Source organism: Panthera tigris, chromosome B1 (assembly GCF_018350195.1).
Source record: "Panthera tigris isolate Pti1 chromosome B1, P.tigris_Pti1_mat1.1, whole genome shotgun sequence".
NCBI classification, from domain to species: Eukaryota; Metazoa; Chordata; class Mammalia; order Carnivora; family Felidae; genus Panthera; species Panthera tigris.
The window spans coordinates 91,843,528-91,866,364 of record NC_056663.1 but is presented as its reverse complement, the minus strand read 5'-3'; the positions used below and the strand labels follow the sequence as shown (position 1 = coordinate 91,866,364).

The following is a 22,837-nucleotide window of genomic DNA, read 5'->3' as shown; positions in this document are numbered from 1 at the left end:
GGTGGCTCGGTGGGTGGTGCTCTTCAGCGATTGGTTGGCAGAATGAGGGCGCTGCGCAAAAACAGAAAAGCGGAGCGCTCGGAGCTCAGAAACTGCCAGCCGAGATCACAGTCTGTAGGACTGAAGCAGGAGGAGGGAAAGACTGGAAGGAAGAGAGACAGGTTAGAGGGAAAGAGGCTTGGGAAGAAAACAGCAGGAAAGAAGCCGCTCATCACACTTCTAGAGAGGCAAATGATGCTGGAGATGAGGACAGAGAAAGACAAAACTATGAGAGCCAAAAAATACAAATAAAACGAAAGAGGAGAAAATGCCAAGAAGAACATCCATCCGGAGAAATGAAGAGAATGAAAGTTTTATGCTGCAGAGCCGTTCTATGTTTTTCCGGCAAAAAATTCTCTTGCTGTTTTTAAGCCCTTTTGCATTTGCCAGCCGTTGACATTGAGGCATGTTCAGCGGTGCCAGCAGCGTCTCCTCTTCCTTCTCCTCTTCCTCTTCATCTTCCTCCTCCTCATCTTCCTCCACCATCACCATCACCATCACCACCACCGCCACCACCACCTCCTCCTCCTCCTCCTCCCCCTCCTTCTTTTCCTCCTCCTCCTTCTCCTCCCATCAGCAAGAAGACAAACCGAGGACAGTCTTGAAATATCGAAATTTCCTCCTTGGGATTTGCCAGCGCCGCGTTGCGCCAAGACTGTCGGAATAAAGGACGCTGACTATTGTATTATTATTTTATTAATTGGTCAGTGGGAAGATTACCGATGAGGAAAGGGGACGCCTGTCACCCTTCCTGCGCTAAGATTGAAAAATGAGGCTGAGTTGGGGGAAGCCCTAAAATGAAGCAAAAGGAATAAGATTTTTCAGGACAGAAAGCCACAGGAGCCCCCCACACAGCGCACTTTTATTTGTTTATTTTTTTTTTTAAGATTTTTTTTTTTTTCGTGGTGGTGGGGGAGGTGATTGGGTGGCTGACTGGCTGCGGGAAGCTGCTTCCTTTCCCTTTGGAGATGATTGTGCTATTATTCTTTGCCTTGCTCTGGATGGTGGAAGGAGTCTTTTCCCAGCTTCACTACACAGTGCAGGAGGAGCAGGAACATGGCACTTTCGTGGGGAATATCGCTGAAGATCTGGGCTTGGACATTACAAAACTTTCAGCTCGCAGGTTTCAAACGGTGCCCAACTCGCGGACCCCTTACTTGGACCTCAACCTGGAGACCGGGGTGCTGTACGTGAACGAGAAGATCGACCGCGAGCAAATCTGCAAGCAGAGCCCGTCCTGCGTCCTGCACCTGGAGGTCTTCCTGGAGAACCCCCTCGAGCTCTTCCGTGTGGAGATCGAAGTGCTGGACATCAATGACAACCCCCCCTCCTTCCCGGAGCCGGACCTGACTGTGGAGATCTCTGAGAGCGCCACGCCGGGCACCCGCTTCCCGCTGGAGAGCGCATTCGACCCAGACGTGGGCACCAACTCCTTGCGCGACTACGAGATCACCCCCAACAGCTACTTCTCCCTGGACGTGCAGACCCAAGGGGATGGCAACCGATTTGCCGAGCTGGTGCTGGAGAAGCCGCTGGACCGAGAGCAGCAAGCGGTGCACCGCTACGTGCTGACCGCGGTGGACGGGGGAGGAGGGGGAGGAGGAGGAGAAGGAGGGGGAGGCGGCGGGGGAGGGGGCCTGCCCCCCCAACAGCAGCGCACCGGCACTGCCCTACTCACCATCCGAGTGCTGGACTCCAACGACAACGTCCCCGCCTTCGACCAACCCGTCTACACTGTGTCTCTACCAGAGAACTCGCCGCCGGGCACGCTCGTAATCCAGCTCAACGCCACAGACCCAGATGAGGGCCAGAATGGCGAAGTCGTGTATTCCTTCAGCAGCCACATTTCGCCCCGGGCGCGGGAGCTCTTTGGACTCTCCCCGCGCACTGGCCGGCTGGAGGTGAGCGGAGAGCTAGACTATGAAGAGAGCCCGGTGTACCAAGTGTACGTACAAGCCAAGGACCTGGGCCCCAACGCGGTGCCCGCGCACTGCAAGGTGCTTGTGCGAGTACTGGATGCTAACGACAACGCGCCGGAGATCAGCTTCAGCACGGTGAAGGAGGCGGTGAGCGAGGGCGCGGCGCCCGGGACCGTGGTGGCCCTGTTCAGCGTGACCGACCGCGACTCCGAGGAGAATGGGCAGGTGCAGTGCGAGCTGCTGGGGGATGTGCCGTTCCGCCTCAAGTCTTCCTTCAAGAACTACTATACGATCGTGACCGAAGCCCCCCTGGACCGAGAGGCCGGGGACTCCTACACCCTGACCGTTGTGGCTCGGGACCGGGGCGAGCCGGCGCTCTCCACCAGTAAGTCGATCCAGGTGCAAGTGTCAGATGTGAACGACAACGCACCGCGGTTTAGCCAGCCGGTCTACGACGTGTATGTGACCGAGAACAACGTGCCCGGCGCCTATATCTACGCGGTAAGCGCCACAGACCGCGACGAGGGCGCCAACGCCCAGCTAGCCTACTCTATCCTCGAGTGCCAGATCCAGGGCATGAGCGTCTTCACTTACGTGTCCATCAACTCTGAGAACGGCTACTTGTACGCCCTGCGCTCCTTCGATTACGAGCAGCTCAAGGACTTCAGCTTCCAGGTGGAAGCTCGGGACGCCGGCAGCCCCCAGGCTCTGGCCGGTAACGCCACCGTCAACATCCTCATCGTGGACCAGAACGACAACGCCCCTGCCATCGTGGCGCCCCTGCCTGGGCGCAACGGGACTCCAGCGCGGGAGGTGCTGCCCCGGTCGGCGGAGCCAGGCTACCTGCTGACCCGCGTGGCCGCAGTGGACGCAGACGACGGCGAGAACGCCCGACTCACCTACAGCATTGTGCGGGGCAACGAAATGAACCTCTTCCGCATGGACTGGCGCACCGGGGAACTCCGCACCGCGCGCCGGGTGCCGGCCAAGCGCGACCCCCAGCGGCCTTACGAGCTGGTGATCGAGGTGCGCGACCACGGGCAGCCGCCCCTGTCCTCCACTGCCACACTGGTGGTGCAGCTGGTGGATGGAGCCGTGGAGCCCCAGGGAGGGGGCGGGGGCGGTAGCGGGGGGTCAGGGGAGCATCAGCGCCCCAGCCGCTCCGGCGGCGGGGAGACCTCGCTGGACCTCACCCTCATCCTCATCATTGCGCTGGGCTCGGTGTCTTTCATATTCCTGCTAGCCATGATCGTGCTTGCCGTGCGTTGCCAAAAAGAGAAGAAGCTGAACATCTACACCTGTCTGGCCAGTGACTGCTGCCTCTGCTGCTGCTGCTGTGGCGGTGGGGGCTCGACCTGCTGCGGCCGCCAAGCCCGGGCGCGCAAGAAAAAACTCAGCAAGTCGGACATCATGCTGGTGCAAAGCTCCAACGTACCCAGTAACCCGGCCCAAGTGCCGGTGGAGGAGTCCGGGGGCTTTGGCTCCCACCACCACAACCAGAATTACTGCTACCAGGTCTGCCTGACCCCTGAGTCCGCCAAGACCGACCTGATGTTCCTTAAGCCCTGCAGCCCTTCGCGGAGTACGGACACTGAGCACAACCCCTGCGGGGCCATCGTCACCGGCTACACAGACCAGCAGCCCGACATCATCTCCAACGGAAGCATTTTGTCCAACGAGGTAAGGCTGAAGCGAAAGGACCACCATCTCTCATCTCCTCCATCTGAAAGCCTCCTCTAGCCCGGCCCTTGTATCTCTGGTGCACTCTGTATTTATATTTAGGATATTAACTTCTTTGTATCTTTGTGGGGACAGGAATTGGGCGGGGGAGGCTATCCCACCCCTTCGTATGTAACCTAAACTTCGTGTTGTCCCTAATTTTCTGCGCTCCACCCCTCCACATTTACTTTCATTTCCTCCCCTTGGTGCTTTGCCACCTTGGACCTTCCTTCTTCCCTCAGGCATCGTTCCTTTAAAATCCTAACCCCTTCTCAGTCCTTTCCCTTCTCAGTTTTCTGAGGGTAAAGGGAAAAGTAGGAGGGGGACCGAGGGAAATGTGATGGAGGGACTTTCTGGCACCGGCAAAGGTCTTTTTCTCTTTGCGTTTGTCCCAGGCGTTAATAAAGTTAATGCTGTTTGCTTTGTTTATCGATGCTTTCAGTCGCGTGTAAAAGTAAGCTATAGATTGTTTAACTTTGCACAGTCGTCTAAACTCGAATGCATGTTTTAGCGAATAAGTTATCAGATCCTTGTCCCCTGAACTCGGGTTGCAGAAAAGCCTTCAGTTCTGCTCTGGACAGCATTTACAGACGCTCTTGAAACCCAAGGCCCACACAGTGTGAATTTGAATGAAGTTACTTTGGCACAAACCCCTGTAAGCGTAAACTAAAGAAAGGCTTAAACAATTGTTACCTTAAATATATCTTTTAACTAATAATCACCTCTTGCCACTGTTCTTGATAAATCACCACTGTTGGCTTTCTTCCTCAAAGAATTTGGCTTGTCAATTCCGATTTCTATTTAAAAGATGGAGAAGTGGCAAAGTTGGAAGGTGGGAGGGAGGGGGAGAACAGGGGTGATTTATGTACTAGAAAGTTTGGACCGGAAAAGGTGTGTGGATGCCGGAGGTGGGGGGAGGAGAATGCAGAGGGCGTTTGGAGGGGGAAAAGAATGGGGAGGGGGGGGCTTTATGAATTCCTTTCTTGGCAGGTTATTTTATTTGAGTCTTAGATATTATTAATTGACTTTCATGAATATTTGTACAGTTCATTTGTATCTTAAGCACATTTTGAAAATAAACAACAAAATAATTCCATAAAATATCCAAACTTTTTGCTTATTGAGCGTGCTGTTTTTCTTGTGTCAACCAGTATGCACCTAAACACTGTTTTAGGCCACTGAAAGAAAGACTGTAGAGTTTACCTAGGTTGACTCTATTAGGGACAATAGTTTATGAGCCCTAGCTGTGAGGTCATTTGCATTCTCTCCTTAAAAACACACATACACACGTTTAAAATTGGCTTTTTATTTTTGGAATTTTTTTTTTTAACCTTTACTGAAAGTCTAGATTGAGTGTCTCTGCATACCCCCCCCCCCACCCCTTACCCAGCAGTCACTAGGGTGAGGTCTTAGAATAGCTTGAAAATTCATAAAAATGCACACAATTACTTAAACTAGACTCAGTTCCTTACCTCAAAAAAAGGACTGTTAGTTAAACCCTTAGCATTCAAATGCTCTTGATTTATTTATTTTTTTTCTAGACTAAACACCAGCGAGCAGAGCTCAGCTATCTAGTTGACAGACCTCGCCGAGTTAACAGGTATGGACTCTTTTTTTTTTTTCCTACCTTGGTGTGTGGACAATTTACAACCTACTAAAATTAGGAATTAGGGGTATTATACAATATTAAAATATAAAATGTATAAAGCATTTCCAGTTAAGGCAGAACATACATGCTGATTATGTTGGGGTTCCTAGACAATACATTAAAATCTGGGCATATTTCATTTATATACAACTTTCTGAATATATTTGAATATCTTATCAATTTACACGCCTACGCTGCTTCTGATAGTCTCCCTAACTGTTCCAGGTGGATACTCTCTTTTATGGAAATCATATACATATACATAACTCTAATCATAGAAAATGGCTAAACTAGATATGCCTTAAGGGCTCAACCACCTGCTATGCTCAGTTTTAAAGAGTTAAGTTTAAGGTGATGAAAACCAGCTTTATGCAGAAATAAAGACAACTGAGAGGTCTATGAATCTGCAGCACCATTGTTGACCATGTGGTGGCAGAAGAATGTTTTCTGTGTTTCTTCACCTTTTTTATTCTAATATTCACGTTTTTGTACTTCTAGTTCTGCATTCCAGGAAGCCGACATAGTAAGCTCTAAGGACAGTGGTCATGGAGACAGTGAACAAGGAGATAGTGATCACGATGCCACCAACCGCGGCCAGTCAGCTGGTAAGTGTGTTCAAAGAGCAATGCTGACTTTTATGGTTTTTGTTGTTGTTGTTGTTGTTGTTTTAAATAAATCTAGAAAGAATGATGTCCTAGGTAATTTTCTGTAGGTTTAATGTTGGTAAATCCACAGAAAAAATGGTGTCATGTTATGTTGATAAGTGTATATTCAAAGAGGATTATAAAAATTTGATGTTCCTTCAGAGAGGTAAAGCTAGAGATTTATTGTGAAATATGTTAGAATATGAGCTATTTCTTCCTTATGTAATGTTCTTTAGTGCAATTGTATTGCATACAAAGAGCTATAGATTTCTCACCTGGTCCAGTCCTCAGTCTTTAGTCAATTAAGGTATTATTAGACTTGTTTATGGATGAGGTAACTGAAGATGAATGAAATTGATTGAACTGTACAAAGTCACAAGAGAATAATTGGATGATTGGGAACTAGAATCCAAATTTCTTGCTTTTGAGAGCAGTGCATTTTGTAAGCCACTGAGTATTGAATGGTAGAAGGAATGGTGATGAAAAGTCATGAATAGCCTGAAAGCAGGGTTTCCAATGCTGGGTTCTTAGGCTTCAGGACATTAGGAAACATTTGATAATGTGTATTTTCTCGAGCATCCTAGATTTCCTCATATTTTCAATAGGGTCCATGACCTGTCAAAAGTTGAACCCTGTGTGTATTTGTATACGAGCTTAATGATAGTCACTGATGGGGTTGCAATGTGACACAGATGTTTTACATTGTTTATTTGCTTTACTTTTGTCTATATAAATTTAACTGTTAAGTTTTATAGGATGCTGATAACTCTGCTTACTAATACTTAAAGAAGACACTTTAAAAATAAAATATGTACCTTACAATGATGAAAATGATTTCATATTTGAGGTTGGATTAAATGAGGTTGGATTTTCTACCTCGTTGGCCTTTCAACCAAGAAGGGTGATTGTTGTATTTTTTTTTTAATTTTTCTTTTTTTGAGGTTTGTGGTTTTCTGACATGCAAAAAGAAATGGAAAGGCGAATGAATTAACTTTTGTGTCTTGTAAAAATGTCCATCATTGGGCCATCTCTGGATTCAACTCTGGTCACATGCTTTTGAGCTCCATTTTGGTTAACGATGTAACCCTAGAGTGAGAGAGTCCTGATTCTCAAGGTAATATTGGTCCTAGAGAGCACACATTCCGTAACATACTCGGTGGACCTCTAAACCGTGCTGAGGCAGTGTGTCAAAGGGCAGCCCACACCCCACGGTCGCCTGGCAGCAGTGGTTACTGCAAGCCTCCCACTTGGCCAATGTGTGCTGTGTCTGAGACTGACTTAGCCTTGGGAAACACAGGCAGGAGGAGGGGGGGAAAGGCTGCTCAAGGGTCTCTTTATATTGCTGCAAGTCATTAATATGCAGACCTAATGAGACTTGAGAACTGCCAAGAATCCCCGGAGGTCCCTGCCCCTTGCGGGCCTTCACGCTAAGTGAACAGAGCATCTATTTAGTGTCTGGGAACCTGACAACAAACCAGATCTTGCCAGAAGTTTATATTTGAGTACAAAGTCCCTTTCATTTTTGGCCTATATATGGCATATGATTTATTGTTATCTTTAAAAAGCTGTACATGTAGAATTGCTCATTCCTGTTCTTTTTCCAGGGTTTCTAATTTAAGTTAGCCTTTTATAAACTTTTAAAACAAAATGTTTAATATTAAAACAGAGTATCTGGTGCATGTTTCCTTGGGTGCATTTTATTCTTTTCCCACTCCCCCACCCTCTGCTTTGTTTGTTGTTGTTGTTGTTGTGGTTGTTGTTGTTGTTTTCTGTAACACTCCAATCTCAATGAACATTTCAATTAGTTTAGTCCCTCAGACATAATGAGCCATAATAACCTAACCAAAGAAAGAGAAACGAATAAACATCTGCAAAAAGTACTAAATTTGGAAGATGGATGGGAATACATTCTTATCAATGCGTCTTCCCAGTAGCTGTTTTATTTCACAGGCACTCAGTGTTGCCATTTCGGTAATGTTTCTTTCAAATTATTTGAGATGTCAAAGCATTACAAGGAAAATTAAAATGCTACATTGTGTACTGGAAAAATTTCCAAAAAGCAAGGCAGTTTGTATTTTTCTTTATCAGTGGTAAAATTTGCCTCTGCCTTTACATTCTTAAACACGAAAAGTATCACAGAATTAACAATTTACTTTTGTATTTCCTTGGCAGTTACAAGGCAGGCACAACATACTGAGTGCGATAATTGCTCTTTTAGAATTGTAATGACACGCTTGTATTAAGAAGTAATCTCACCTTTGTGTGCTGAATTGCAATCAGATTTAATATGTCTAATTTTATGGTAAGAATGATTTTGAAGTGTTTTCTTTTTTTAAGTATGAAACCCTAAGTGCAGAGAATTGAAATCCATTTACTTAATGACTTTTTCCAGTCCCTACTGATGTTGTGTCCTATAAACTTCACACCAAGTGGCTATAATATTTCCTAAAAGTTAAGCCCATTTCAGGGAAATAAGTACATCTGTTTTATTTTCTTGTAATGCCAGGTACTAATGATCTTCTAGTTGTGTAATATTTAGGAAATATTATTCATAGCATGTCTATATCCAGGTTTAGGGTATGAAAAAAAATACATACATATCAGCAAATCTCACTGAGCTAGTTTTTAGGGGAAGAACACCAGATTGCCATGGGAAAATAACATTAGAAAGATACAGACTCTGAAATCTCTACTTCAGTTTGTACCTTCTTCCATAGTTCATTATATACACTATTTAGCTCAGTGCTTCACCTGTTTAAACTTGCTAACTTTTTATTTATCCCTGATTTCTTTTTCTGTTAGCATTATTTTGTATTTATTTATTTCGATATGCCTTCTATTTATTCTACTATGAATAGTTTTCTTTTTTGATCTTTCTCCACCTCCCCCCCTCCTTGCTTTTCTCCTTTCTAAGCCATTTGGAGTCACCAATCTTGTTCATAGAAGGGCTTTAAACACGGAGGCAGCTGCACAGAGAATCACATAAGCTTTTTCAGTTTTCTACTGCACCTGGCTCCATGTGTGAAATTCTTCGGCTTGACCACTGCTTTGTGGCATTTTCTTTCTATAGCCTTGTCAAGGTGCTTTCCGTTTTTTTCAGTGTGCTATTGATGTATTGGTTAGATATGGCAGAAGTCCAGGGAGATGTGGTAAATGTATGCATAAACCATCACAAGAGGAAAATCTGATTAATCACAGCTTAAATAGCCACAAATAAGTCAAAGTGTACTTAAAAGAAATATGGTTTCAATTTTGTTTATTATATCATGAGATTAAGATATCTTTTTCTGATTTGGAATACTGATACAAAAATTCTAGTTGCATATCCTTAAACATTTTAACATTATTACAGGCACATCTAAGGAGATATATTTAGTTATAAGAATTTTTTGCCTCGCTTATTAAATATTTGTGATATGCACACTATTAGACTTATCAATTTATTTCTAATATTTGTGTCCTCTTAAAAAATATATTGAAAAGGACAATCTAATAAGTGATTCTGTTAATGTTACGTGTTATAGTTTACCTGAAAATTGTCAAACCGCTCTTCCTTGTACGTTTGACCTTCAGTTACAAGGAAACTTAGACTAGGTGTGTTAATTTTAATTATTGAGATCGATGCAGGATATGCGGTCAAAATTTGGCTACATGTTAAAAAAACAAAGTGACTGGAGTCGACAGTATTTCCAAACTAGTAAAGTATTTCAGCGATTGCACATTCTTACAAGACCAACAAGACAATTTTTGATTTATCATCAATACAAATTTCCCTTTCCCAGCTCCACTCAGAATGTAGATACTGGCAGATTAGCATCTGGATTTGTCAATAAAGTGAATTTATATGATTGTTTGCAAAAGCTTATTCGTGTTACTGGTGAAAATCTGAACTGCCACTTGATGCTACAGAGAGATTTATAATTGGAAAAACGCATATGACAAAATATTAGAGAAAATGGAGAAAAATATCAACACACTGGAAGATTGATAAATTAGGAGAAATTTTGATGTACATGTTTTGATTTTTTCATGAGTGAATCATGTTAATAAATATCTGTGTCCAAGCTATCTTTTCCTAAAACTTATGCCAATTTTTGCGGTTATAATTAATATCTCTCCATTTTTTTGTTGTTGGTAAGTGGTTAAAGGAAGACTGGAAATTTCCTCAAAAAATTAAGTTTTGATTTTCTTTAAAATTAATTTATCGTGTTACGAAAAATTGAACATTTTTATGAAGTCTTGGTGCATGAGAAAGAAATGCACACATAACTTCATATTGTTACATTCATCAGAAAACAGCACAAACTGAATACAATTATAATATTTTTGAAATCATGATTTGTTCTCAATGGTAATAGCACTGCCTCTGACTATAAAGAACAAGTTACTTGCCAGTTCAAAAATATGTATTTTAAAATTTGTCTAAATATATCTTTGCATAACAAGAAGTCTATCACGTCAGCTGTCATGCCTTGTAGAACAGATTATTTCTGAGAAGTGGGAAAAATAAATAACTAGGAGAAGAAATTTCAAGTAATGTATATGTATGTGTGTATATGTGTATATATATACGTATGTATGTATATGTGTATATATGTATATACATATATACATGCATATACATATATGTGTATATGTGTATGTATATATATGTGTGTGTGTGTGTGTGTGTGTGTGTGTGTGTGTGTGTATGTTGAGATGATTCTTAGAAATTACCAAAACTTCAAAACTGAGGTTTGGCCTGTATTTTTCTGCTAAACAAATCTCACAGGTTCTATACTTAGGGGCATTTGAATGAGAAAATATAAAAATCACCTTAAATTTGTTTTCTCTGGGGCCTTCACTTTGAGCTATTAAAAAATTCCAAGAGCAATGTGAAAAGCATACATTTTAATACGTCACCTGTCCCAGAAGACCTGGCATTCCTGTGTATCATGTAGTCATTTATCACAACAGAACTTAAATATACTTCTGTTTATTTGGCCATTAAATAGTATATTTAACGGGACTGGCGATAAATGAAAGAAGGCAAAAAAAGAAAAAAAAAGAAAAGAATAGTTAGTCGTTCAGTGACTCCCTCAAGTGAGGAATGGTAACAGGTATATTTACTTGGTTCTCAAATCATGCATCTAAAAGACAAATGATTTGACATGTATTGATGTAGTTTTTATGTTATTATTTTTTAATTTTGCTTCTGAGTCTGACATTTTCCTCATGAGAAACTGGTACGCTTGTTTTGTCAGTAAAACTGGTGGAGTATGTTCATGCACAATTTGTAGCACCTTATCTTTCATTCTGGTTACATATAGCTGTGTGGTATTACTGTGGGAATCACACTTTTAAAAGACTAGTTCATAAATTCAGTAAGAACATCATTTACAAGTGTTTTCTCTGTCGAGTAAAATTGTTCTTCCAGCATAAAACTTCATCCTATTTCTCATTTTTCTTGTTATGCACATGATATCATTTTTGTACAGGTTCTCGACTCGTGAGAACTTGATTACATCGTCTGAGAGAATTTTAACTAGTTTCTAATAATTAAAGAAGCCGAAGACCAGGAAACCAGACACTTCAAGAAAAGAAAATGGGCACAACTGAGTATAAACTATTTAATTAAACAAGTTCTACTAAAAGTACCTCCTAACACATACAGCATCTTACTAATGTTGAGAGACTAGTTTATTAAAATTTAAGACAGATGATCACATTTAAAATTATGAGAGAACTTGAGAGTATAGCTGCTCAAAAAGATGGGAAAGATTGTTAATGGTATCATGTGGTATATTTAAAATGATATTCATCGGTCATGTGAGAAAAAAACTGTATTCCAAATTTTGCATTAATACCCATTTTTATTATGGTTTAATAATGTAGTATTATCCTAATATTTGTATTAATTCCACCAACTTCAAACTTAATTATGATTTGGATTTAATTTTAAAATAAATAATTGCTCACAATCATTTAACTTTGAACAGTAATTCCATCTGTCAAAAAAATCTTTTCTTTTTGCTCTATCATATTTCAAATAGGGAGCGTTTCTACTACAGTATTCAAAATATAAATCTCTTTGGTTCTATAGCTTCTACCAACCTAGGATGTCAATGTGTATCAATTTCTTTCCTTTTTCTTTTTCTTTCTAAATATCTCTGTGATGAAATAGGAAAAAAAAAAAAAAAACCTCAGCTACCCTGGTGTCAAAAAAACACTGACATATTTTACATGCTTTCTTAACCTGGTTCCTTATCCAGGTTTCAGCTCACGTTTAAGTTCCTCAACAGTTCACTGATCAGTAATTTATTTCAAGGCTTATGCATGACAATTATCAATGGAACACTATAATCGAAGCCAGACTCGGCATTATACATAGTTTAATTTAAAATAAAAAAGTCATAAAGTGAGATTAATATATGATAAGAAGATTCATTTTATTTCTTTAAACATAATTTACATAATTAACTGTTCTTATCTCCAAAATACTTGTGGACAATCTAGAAGATTGATACTCTGAAAAAATTATTTTCTATACTTTATTATATACAGATGTTAATATATACACACACAAACAAGTAAAGCAGTTTGTGACAAAAGGCCATTAGGAATTTAAAAACCAAAACTCAAGAGTTCAAAATCACTCCTGATATTTGTAAGAAGAAACAATCAGATGGGTTCATTAAATAAATATGACTCTGTTGATTAAAAAAGAAATTCATCGTTTTTCCAGACTGCTCATGCATTTGAGAGCTTCTTTTATGCAGAATAATCATACTTGAGTTATTTTAAATTGATCCTGTTTAAAAACATGCACAATAAATGTGTTAGTATGTTTAGAAAAATATTAAAATGTGATTATGGTTTATGTACTTGTTTTTCTGAATAAGGGTAGTTACCAAAATGAATGTCAAATAGTATTCTATAATGCTCAAAATTATTATGCTTTGCCTAAGAAACTGAGCTTTCTTGAGTCACAACCAGATAATATTTAATAGTCTTGTCAATCTGTGGGAGACGATGAAACTTGAAGGTGTCATTTGAAATCTTAGTATCCTAGGATTAGTAAGGAAACAGTTCTGTGTTCACTAGGACAAGCGTTTCCAGTGTGAAACAAGTAATAAGGTATTTGTCAATAGTATCTGCAGCTGACTCACATTACACTTGATTACCTTGGTTTCACTAATTATAGTCATTTGTTCTGGGTTTGTCTGCAGTGGCGAATAATAAGTAGTAATATGGGCTACCAGAATGTCATTGAGCTATACCTTTTAGGGTCATTTTCTGAGATCCTAAGAAAGCATGCTCTTGGCCACTCACAAAATGTTGTTTCATTCTTGTTATTTATTGGTTTATCAATATGTGTGCCGTATTTCTCTTGAATTTCACTTTCTGTTTAATGTCTAGATTTCTTAATCTAAATATCATCATTTGTGCTTTACGTATTTCTGATGTTTTTGTCTCTAAGGGAAAAATAAACATGTTGGATGCCTTATCATCATTAGAGATTATGGATTATAAAAGCTTTATACTTATATTTTTCTCTATTATGAATTTCACCAGAGATTTTTAAAAATATTCATTCTTTTTCTACTCACCATTCCCTAGTTTTTTTCCCACAGCTTTTTCCCAACTCTGAGAATTTTAGAAAGATCTATCTACCTTAAGGTCCTCTTTGCTAGAAGAGTCTAACCCTTTGCACAATAGTACAAAGACATTTTTGATGTCTATGAGGTTAAGGCAAGAAAAATTTGTTAAAACGCATTCACCCAGCACTCTTTATGCTACCTGTAATCTTTCACATTAGTGAAACCTGGATCCATAGTTTCCCTTTTGTTTACAGGCATGGATCTCTTCTCCAACTGTACTGAGGAATGTAAAGCGCTGGGCCATTCAGATCGGTGCTGGATGCCTTCTTTTGTCCCCGCGGATGGACGCCAGGCTGCGGATTATCGCAGCAATCTGCATGTTCCTGGCATGGACTCTGTTCCAGACACTGAGGTGTTTGAAACTCCAGAAGCCCAGCCTGGGGCGGAGAGGTCTTTCTCCACCTTTGGCAAAGAGAAGGCCCTTCACAGCACCCTGGAGAGGAAGGAGCTGGATGGACTGCTGTCTAATACACGAGCGCCTTACAAACCACCATATTTGAGTAAGTATTACATAAAAGCCTTTATCAAAGTATTCCCTTTGAGGGAATAAAGTTCAACATGCCATTCTTCTTAGTGAAAATAGAGCTCAGGTTGTTTTTCAGAAACAAAGATAAAAGTGACTCTTGGATGCAGGCAGTCCTTTACTATGGAAAAATGAATATCTTAACAGGAAGACAGGTTTCTGTGTTAGGACATGGTTGTTGACAACAATCAAACATAACTTTTGATGTTGAAAACATTTTTCAAATGCATTTCATATTTCCTTTGAATATTGCTCGCTTGCTTACTTGATTTCCATGTGTTTTGAAGGGCTTAATTAAGATGGAAAAACATCTCTTGACACTTGAGTCACTGGGAGATCTCATTTTTTTATTGATGCCAGCATTTTCACATAATCATCCTTTTCCCACAGTGACATTAAACATTTTAGGCTAAATTAAGAAATCAGCGCAGCTATCACTTTGACCATTCAACGTGATTTAGTAATATGTTCATATGGTCAGAATCAGAGGAACTATGTGATGGAAACATACGAATAAAGCAATATTCTTCATTTACTTAAAATAATACATTCTTCTAACAATGGAGATGTTCAAAATTGTACTCCTCTCTTTCAATATTGGGACCATATTCTCTAAGTGGATTATTTTATACAACCACAGTGAAAATAAAAATGCTTAGAGATTCTGTAGTATATTTCTTTGAGGGTCTTGGTAATGAAATTATCCTATTATTCTCTGCTACATAGGAATCTTTTTTTCTTTTAGTTAATCGGTAAATACCACTGACAATTCAATAGTTTGGTCAAACCACATAAACTAATACTTGATAAGGATGAAACTCATAAAGACTCAATCAAAAGATGACTTTTATTTTGTATTGCAAATCTAACGTACATGGTGTTTTCTTACTTTCATCCCCTAGTACAAAAAAAAAAAAAAATCATGGGATCATAAGCTAGAAACAAAAATAAAACAGTTTGCAGATGTATCATTACTTTCATGACTTCAGGAATGGGAGGGAAATAGAAAAAAAAATACGTAAAGGAAAGACAAACTAGAAGAACATATATTTTAACTCATGAATGTAAATATGAAAGGCATGAATTGAATACACCGAGGACAAGACTACTACTCTAGACATTGATAAAGGAATGGATCTGCCATTGGAAATATACATTGTGATGGCAACACTGATTAAACTGTTTTATGAAGGATTCACATCAACTTTTCAGATTTCTTGGAAATACCATTACCCCATATCATTTCAGAACCAAATAACTACTCCTGTCTATAAACTATTGATATTTATTTTGCTTTATTTTTGGCTTTATAAAAATGCAAGGAGACCACATATGCTTAGAAAGTATTGAAATGTCCAACATCATAACTGATGAAATTTGGATGCTAAAATCCTAAAGTTTAGCTCACACATCTACACACATTAGTGATTTAAAATAACCTAAAATAGTTATTATGTGTGTTGCTAGAAATCAAAGAATTCATATATCATTTAATTAAGAAAATTAAGATTTTTTTCCATATTACTCAGATACGGTAGAATAAATTAGTTTTAAAAAACTATTTTTTTTTTCTGTTTGAGCCAGCTCACACCACTCAAAATTTAGGGTTTGGGATGAAGTGTGCCCTAGGTGAAAAAGAAGCAAAAATATAGGTATTTTGTTGTTTTTACTTATACTCTCCTTAGCTATTCGCATGACTTCAACTTTTAGTGTTTAATATTAACTTAAAATTACATCATGAGCCCGATATTAATAGACATAGTCAATTTTATGGTTAATTTAATAGTATAAACTATAAATCAAAACCATGCCTGACCATTTTGCCCTCCAAATTCACATGGTGGTAGTCATTCATATTTGTATTATTTATCATCAGGAATGGAAGTATTCTCATCTTCTAAATTGAAAGCATGTCCCTTACGTAACTAAATTAAAATTTTGACATCTATAACTTATTTTGAATCAGAATGTTTAAATAATTATTGAGGTAGAGTTTTATTTTGCTAAACATGCATTTAGTTCTTTAGTAAACATAACGTACATTTTGATGTTGAGAAAAACAACTGTATATTTGGTTATTTTTGTAGAGCTCTAAAAATAAAGCCTAATGAAGCTACCACTGCCATTTATAAAATGATGAGGAAATGGTAATATGCTTAATAATACAAATGAGATCATTGTCTGTGCCCAAGGACTTCCCGTTTCTATACTTGTGATTGCAAAATTTAAAATTTAAACTTGCAAGAAACCAACTTTTACATAAAAGTACGTGTATGCACATGTTAAAGAAAGTAGTTTCTGTGTTTCTTTTTTTAAAGAAATGCTCACATACAGCTATATTTTTTCTTTTTTTTTTTCCAATGTGTAAGAAAAGATCTGTGAAGAATATACGTGATGCATTTAATGAAATGAAAGTTCGTTTTTAAATCAGGAGCGATTTTGAAAGTTTCTATTAATACTCGTTAGTCATGAACACCTTATGAGCTTGTTTGCTCTTATTTTTGTTACAATATTGTAGTTTGTTAATGCTCTGGTGAAAACCAAAGGGATACACTGAAGGACTGAAGAAATAAATGTAAATATGTAGAATATGGTCATATTCAAAACTCAGTGTTTAGATTTATCTTAAAATGCTGATGAATTTTAGCTTGGCTTTACCTTTTTTAGAATAATAAAAAATTCTAAAGTATCCCTTTAACTTTTAATAAAAGTTAATCATTGTTTTGAACATTTATTAAAATGAAACACAAAAAAATATTACCTGGACTTTAAAAATAACATCACATTTTATAGTGAAGAATTCATGAAATTCTTTAGTATTATAGACACCTTATATAAAATCAGTCCTTCAAATGACACATTCTGAATAATATCAGCAAATAAGGAGCATAAAAATAATTTAAGTTCCAGAATAGTTGATAAAAGCTGTATTATCAAGGTACTTTAGAAAATCCCAGTAGTTAAAACAATTATGTTATTTTGGCACTCATTCTTGCTTATGATTTTGGCTACACATTTTGAACATCATCACTTAACGATTGATTTTGTCAGTGGATGAGACATATCTTTCGGTTCAAATAAGCCTAAATGAAACAAAGGATTTCAGGATTTCAGGATTTCAGGATTCATTATTTGGAAATTTGATTTCTTGTTGATAAACATAATCAGTGCCTAAGAATTGGCAACAGTCAAAAGACAATAACCAATGAAATTTCATCAAAAATATATTTGTGAAAATCTTTTTTTCATTAATTTGAAGGGTCATGAGGTAATAAGTTATGTTGAATGAAATGAAGAAATACAGTGACATAATTAATTTTTAAATACTGTGTTCATGAAATATTCTAGGTTTCTAGAACTGTAAAGAACGATTTACTGAAGTGTCATGGTCCATGTTGCCTTCGTATTACACGTCATTTAGACCAGTCCATGCATGCCAAAAAATTACGAGCTGTCTCCTGCCCTAATTTTAATTTTGCCTACTTTTTGAATCCCCTTCAAACTTCAATTCAATTTGCTCTTAACACAAGAAAAGGTGTCAGAACTTCTGAAACATTCCATTTGAAAAATTGCTGACACTTTACGTAGACTTCTTTTCAGTAAACGTCATTTTGAGAAAATTCTTTTGGGCATCGATGTTATTTCTATGGTGCACTTCAAGTTTTCAGTTGATTAAAATTGTAGACCATGTTTTGTTTAGTCACATTTCTTTCAATCCCTTCATTATCTCAATCTGCCTTCTGTGAGTTTTCTTAATCTGTTGAACTCAATAGTGTGGTAAGAGTGTACATAGGATTCAAAATAAACAACTTCTTTTATTGGCACACAGCACCCTCATATTTACATATCTTCATATAGTGTTTTCTCTGGGATTTGTATATTCCTATAATGTCATAAACATAACATCACTTTTTCAAATATTAAAGTCCACAAATAAGCATTCTTGTATGTGGCCTTTTTAGCATTCCTGTCTCCTAGCTCCATACATCACTAAATAGATGCACATCTTTTTCAGGATTACTTTTTTTCCTAGTACTTATGTTAATTTCTGTTCCCTTTGTCTCCAAGTTGTGTTACTTTTCTATAATATCCTATTTCTGAGACTTTTGCTCCTCTCACTCTTCTCTATAAGAATAGCTCTAGATTTGTGAACCTAACTTTCTCACGTTTTTAGTTTATCTTTTTGTGACAAATCTCTAGTCTTTGAGTCACACCAGTCCTTCTATTTTTCATTAAATTCCTTTGTTTAGTGATTAAGAATTCATCTTTCATAATCAACATAATTTACGCACCTCAACTCCGTGAACAGGAAACAAATGGTAACTCAATCCCAGTTCATATTCTCTGCATATCTATTGTTAGATTTAATGTTCACCGAATTTTATGATATTTTTACTTCTTTGAAAAATGATAATCTGTTCACAACTGGTATCATTACTCCAGTTAGCTGATGCAGCAGCTGCCTGGAACTTTCCTGTAACTCCAGATAAATGAGATATTATAATATTATCTTATTTATTCTTTCGTTAAGTAATGGTCTACCTCAATTAATATGATTTACATCGGAAGCTGTAAAAATCTTCTGAGGTGAACAGTTCATTTGTACATCTATACATATGGCAATTTCTGTAGGCAATTTGTTTTTACTTATTCAGACATCAGTGCTTCTCTGTGACTTATCACATGTCATTTAAAATGTGTGCCTTTGGGTGCATCGGAACTAGTTAGTATCCAATACTCTCTTGGCGTATTGAGACTCATTACCCGGCTGTGCATATTATAAATGCTAAATAATTATGTGATGAAAAATGAATGACTGGCTGAATGAGTGTTTTTAAAGTATCCAAATAATCTTTAATGCTCTCATTATACTTTTCATTTACACACACGTCTGCAGTTGTTTTTAATCTCCAGGCAAACTTTCTTCTCTTCTAATTTTTAAAATATGTTTTAAATTAGTTGTCTTTCTCTGGTGCTATTACCTCCAAGTCTTTATAAGGGGAAGTAGATCGTGAACTCATTCAAAATATTGAAATGCACCCAACCAAGGTGCTTTGTTATGTATATAGGTGGAGTTTTTCTATGCTTTGAGGCTTCCCTTTGATTCATTCTAAGAACTTATATCCTAAAAAAGTGTTAAGTTTGTTTCATACCTGTTAGTTCTCTTACACTTCTAAGTACTCCCCTTTCTTACCAGGTCATTGAGATAAGCTTTTTTGGACATATTTTATTTACTAACAGGTCTCATGGTTTCGGTCCCATCTTTCATTTCTTTGTAAAGTTAATAGATCCAAATTTTCCTCTGGTATCATCACTTGTTTTTCTTATATAATTCCCATGTAGGAATTACTTATTTGCATGTTATTAATTCTGTTTTTGAATTCACAGATATATAGTTCAATAAAATATATATTTAACGGTCTATAGAAAAAACTTAATTGCTAAAAGTAATTTATATCTTTATTCAGTATTTTACACTCCATGTGTGAGTGTCCATCAGTTATTTAAAGCAGTTTATTTGGTGCATACTTTGCATTTTATTGAGCAAACATTTAGCATATTAATATTATTTATATACCTGATTTTATATTACAGATCATTTCCATCCTCTTTCTTATTTTGTACATTGGAAATAAATCCATATAAGCATTTGTCCGCCATGTGAGCCTAACAAAGGAAGATTATCAATTAAAATATAAATAGAATTATTCAATGAAAAGGATTATCTACCTGGGATTTTTTCCTGCCTCATGATACTGAAGATGTGTGGGTCAAAATTTAAATGCATTGAGTTATAAAGATATTGTAAAGAAGTCTGGAATATATAAATTCAATTGCTTATAAATATCATTAAACATTATTCAATACTCAATGTGCCAGACTTTTTTTGGGTGAGTCTGCGTCTCCTGAAGTCCTTTTAATAGGAATCAGATAGTGTCATTTAGGTAATAGAGCTTGGAAACTGTTTTGTACTCTGAGGTTTAGTGTTTAAGATTAAATAATACTCTCAAATCAAGACTGAACTTAACATAATGTGAGTCAATTTAATGTTTCCCAAAGTGTAATAAAATCCTGGAAGTTTTGTATCAAGGTTCATAAGACTTCCTAATTACTGCATTAGTGGCCCCTAATCACCTACATCAGTTTAGGTAGGGACAGTATAGAAGATTCGGAAACACTGAATCCCGAAAACGTAATTACATACAAAAGGACACAGATGAAAACAAATTATAAGCTAGAAATTTTTGCAGATAAAATTCAGGGTTTTATTTCTGATTCTTTAACTGATACATTGCATGAAATTATATTTGCACCTTATACCTAGGCACATACTGTATTCTTTCTCCTGGAGATACATTTCTTTTAACTGTGAGGATTGAAAAGAGTATATGTGAACTTCATTTCAACAAATTTTTTATAATCTGGCCAGTAGAGTGTTATTAAATAATCAATGACAAAAAACCCAAAATCAAACCAAACCAAACCAAACCAAAACAAAACAAAACAAAACAAAACAAAAACTACCACTGACAGCTTTTAAGTCATTGAGCTCAACAATGAGCTCAACAAGTGATTGTAAATCCTTTTTCTGTGTTCTGTAGTCATGATTCTGTTATATGGATGCATTTATGCATATGGACATCCCATATAGAAGCATTATGTTTTTAATTTAATTTTTAATTATATCTATCAGTTACCAGAGAAAGAACAGAGCATGATTATTTAACTAATGGCTACTTCAGTATCAGAAACTGTTAAACATGAGAATTTGGCACTTTTTGAGAAACAGATAAGTGGCAATCGGTTTCGGTCCGTTTCTTTATTTTTTAAGGTGCTTGTTGTACTTTTTGAGGACCAGTTCACATTGCACATTAGAGCAAAATTGACCTGTAGAGGAAAGAGGTGTCTGTATTACGAGGACAACATTATTTTTATTGTTTGCAAAAATATTGTAATGAATAGGACTTCTTTTCCTCTTTTAATGTTGCTATCAGCCAGAATCCTGTACCAGATTCCAAGTTACCTGTGTTGGATATTTAATCATATATTTTATACTTCCTAGAAAAGTGACTTCGTTTGTTATCAAGTGTCCTAAAGTTTATATTTATGCCAGTCACTATATTTCAGCTGAAAGTTGGCCAATGACTGCATTATTCCATAAAAAGCATAGTTGTAAATGTGTTTTTGTTAAAATTTTCGAGTAAGTGCCTTAAAAAGGATGAAAAGACCCAGGCCTTGGAGAAATACATAAATAAAGCCAGTATCAAATGTATATTTCTTGAGTTAAATTTTGAATCACCCAGGATAAAGAAGTAGCTATGAGGAAGGGTCTGTCTCATATCTCACTGAACACATCATTGGGTTTTGTCTCAAAGTACAACACACGGTAGAAAGTTCGGAGTCAACAAGGGCAACAGTAGAATAAGCATACATGTTGTCTTGATGGTATATACCTGATGGTGTACATAAGATGAAATATCTCACTTGTAGGTTTAATCAAAATAGTTTTAGGAATAGGTCCATAGATAGGAAGGTTAATGTTCTAGTTTGACAGTTGCTATCATTTTATTGTTAGAAAATGTATAGAAAATCTGGAGGCTAACCTGTAAAATTAGTATAAAACCATGGTACTTGTTTTCCCCACTGTTGATAAACCTTATACAAGAACTCGTCCCCTTGCCAGTTACTAATGGTGTGGGTTTAAGTTTTGTTTGCCAGAGAAATACTCCTCAGATGATTACACTGGAGAGCATGAAACCTAGTTTTGTTTTGGTAGATGTATCTTGATTCTTGATTTACCTCAACCTTTTTTTATGAGAACTATGGTAATAGAAAACAATACTACTTGGAGCTCGTAGAGTTCCACTAAACTTTACTTTTAAACATTTTAAAAAATGATGGGTAGGGGCGCCTGGGTGGCTCAGTCGGTTAAGCGTCCGACTTTGGCTCAGGTCATGATCTCGCGGTATGTGAGTTCGAGCCCCGCGTCGGGCTCTGTGCTGACTGCTCAGAGCCTGGAGCCTGTTTCAGATTCTGTGTCTCCCTCTCTCTCTGCCCCTCCCCCGTTCATGCTCTGTCTCTCTCTGTCTCAAAAATAAATAAATGTTAAAAAAAAAATTAAGAAAAAAATGATGGGTAATTTCAAGTATATAAAATAGAGAGAATAGTACTAAAGTCTCTATGTTCTCCAGCCTAAACAATTATCAGGTTTTGGCCAAATTTATTTCATCCAAATGCTAACATACTGTCTTTTTCCTCACATTTTTAGAGCAAATCCAGGTTTCTGACTGCTTAATCCATTACTATTTCAGCGTATGTTTATTAAAGATGAAGTTTATTTTTAACATCAACACAAGAACCTATTCCTCTTTAACAAGAAAGTTTTTACTATCATCGATTGTCTAATTATTGTTCCCATCTCCATAATTTTCTCATAAATATTATTACACTTACAATTAATTTGATTCATGCTTGAAATAAGTTCCATACATGGCAATTCATTTTTATTTTTAAACTTTTTATTAAAGTATAATATGCATATAGAAAAATACAAAAATCACAGATGTATAACTCCACTTTTTACAAAATGAGCTCACGTGTGTAATCAGTGGCCACATTAACTGGGTCGAATAGCCAAAACATTACAAGTACCTAAAAAAAGTCCTGTATTCTGTCTTCTTCCAGCTATGACCACCCCAGGGAGT

At 37.6% G+C, this 22,837-nt stretch overlaps 1 protein-coding gene across 2 annotated transcripts in view; it reads left to right on the top strand.

Annotated features, from left to right (window-relative positions):
* Window positions 1-538: 538 nt before the first annotated feature.
* Window positions 539-22,837, top strand: part of PCDH10 (protocadherin 10) — a 40,714-nt gene continuing 18,415 nt past the window's right edge. Inside the window, exons 1-5 of one of the 2 annotated variants that reach the window (XM_042983900.1) lie at window positions 539-3,638; window positions 5,219-5,277; window positions 5,824-5,930; window positions 13,804-14,109; window positions 19,728-20,004. In XM_042983900.1, coding sequence (XP_042839834.1) covers window positions 1,008-3,638; window positions 5,219-5,277; window positions 5,824-5,930; window positions 13,804-14,109; window positions 19,728-19,768 — 3,144 coding nt within the window. In that variant the 5' untranslated portion in view covers window positions 539-1,007 and the 3' untranslated portion in view covers window positions 19,769-20,004. Of the gene's footprint in view, window positions 3,639-5,218; window positions 5,278-5,823; window positions 5,931-13,803; window positions 14,110-19,727; window positions 20,005-22,837 lie in introns of those variants that run through there. The other variant, XM_042983901.1, reaches the window with a different exon arrangement.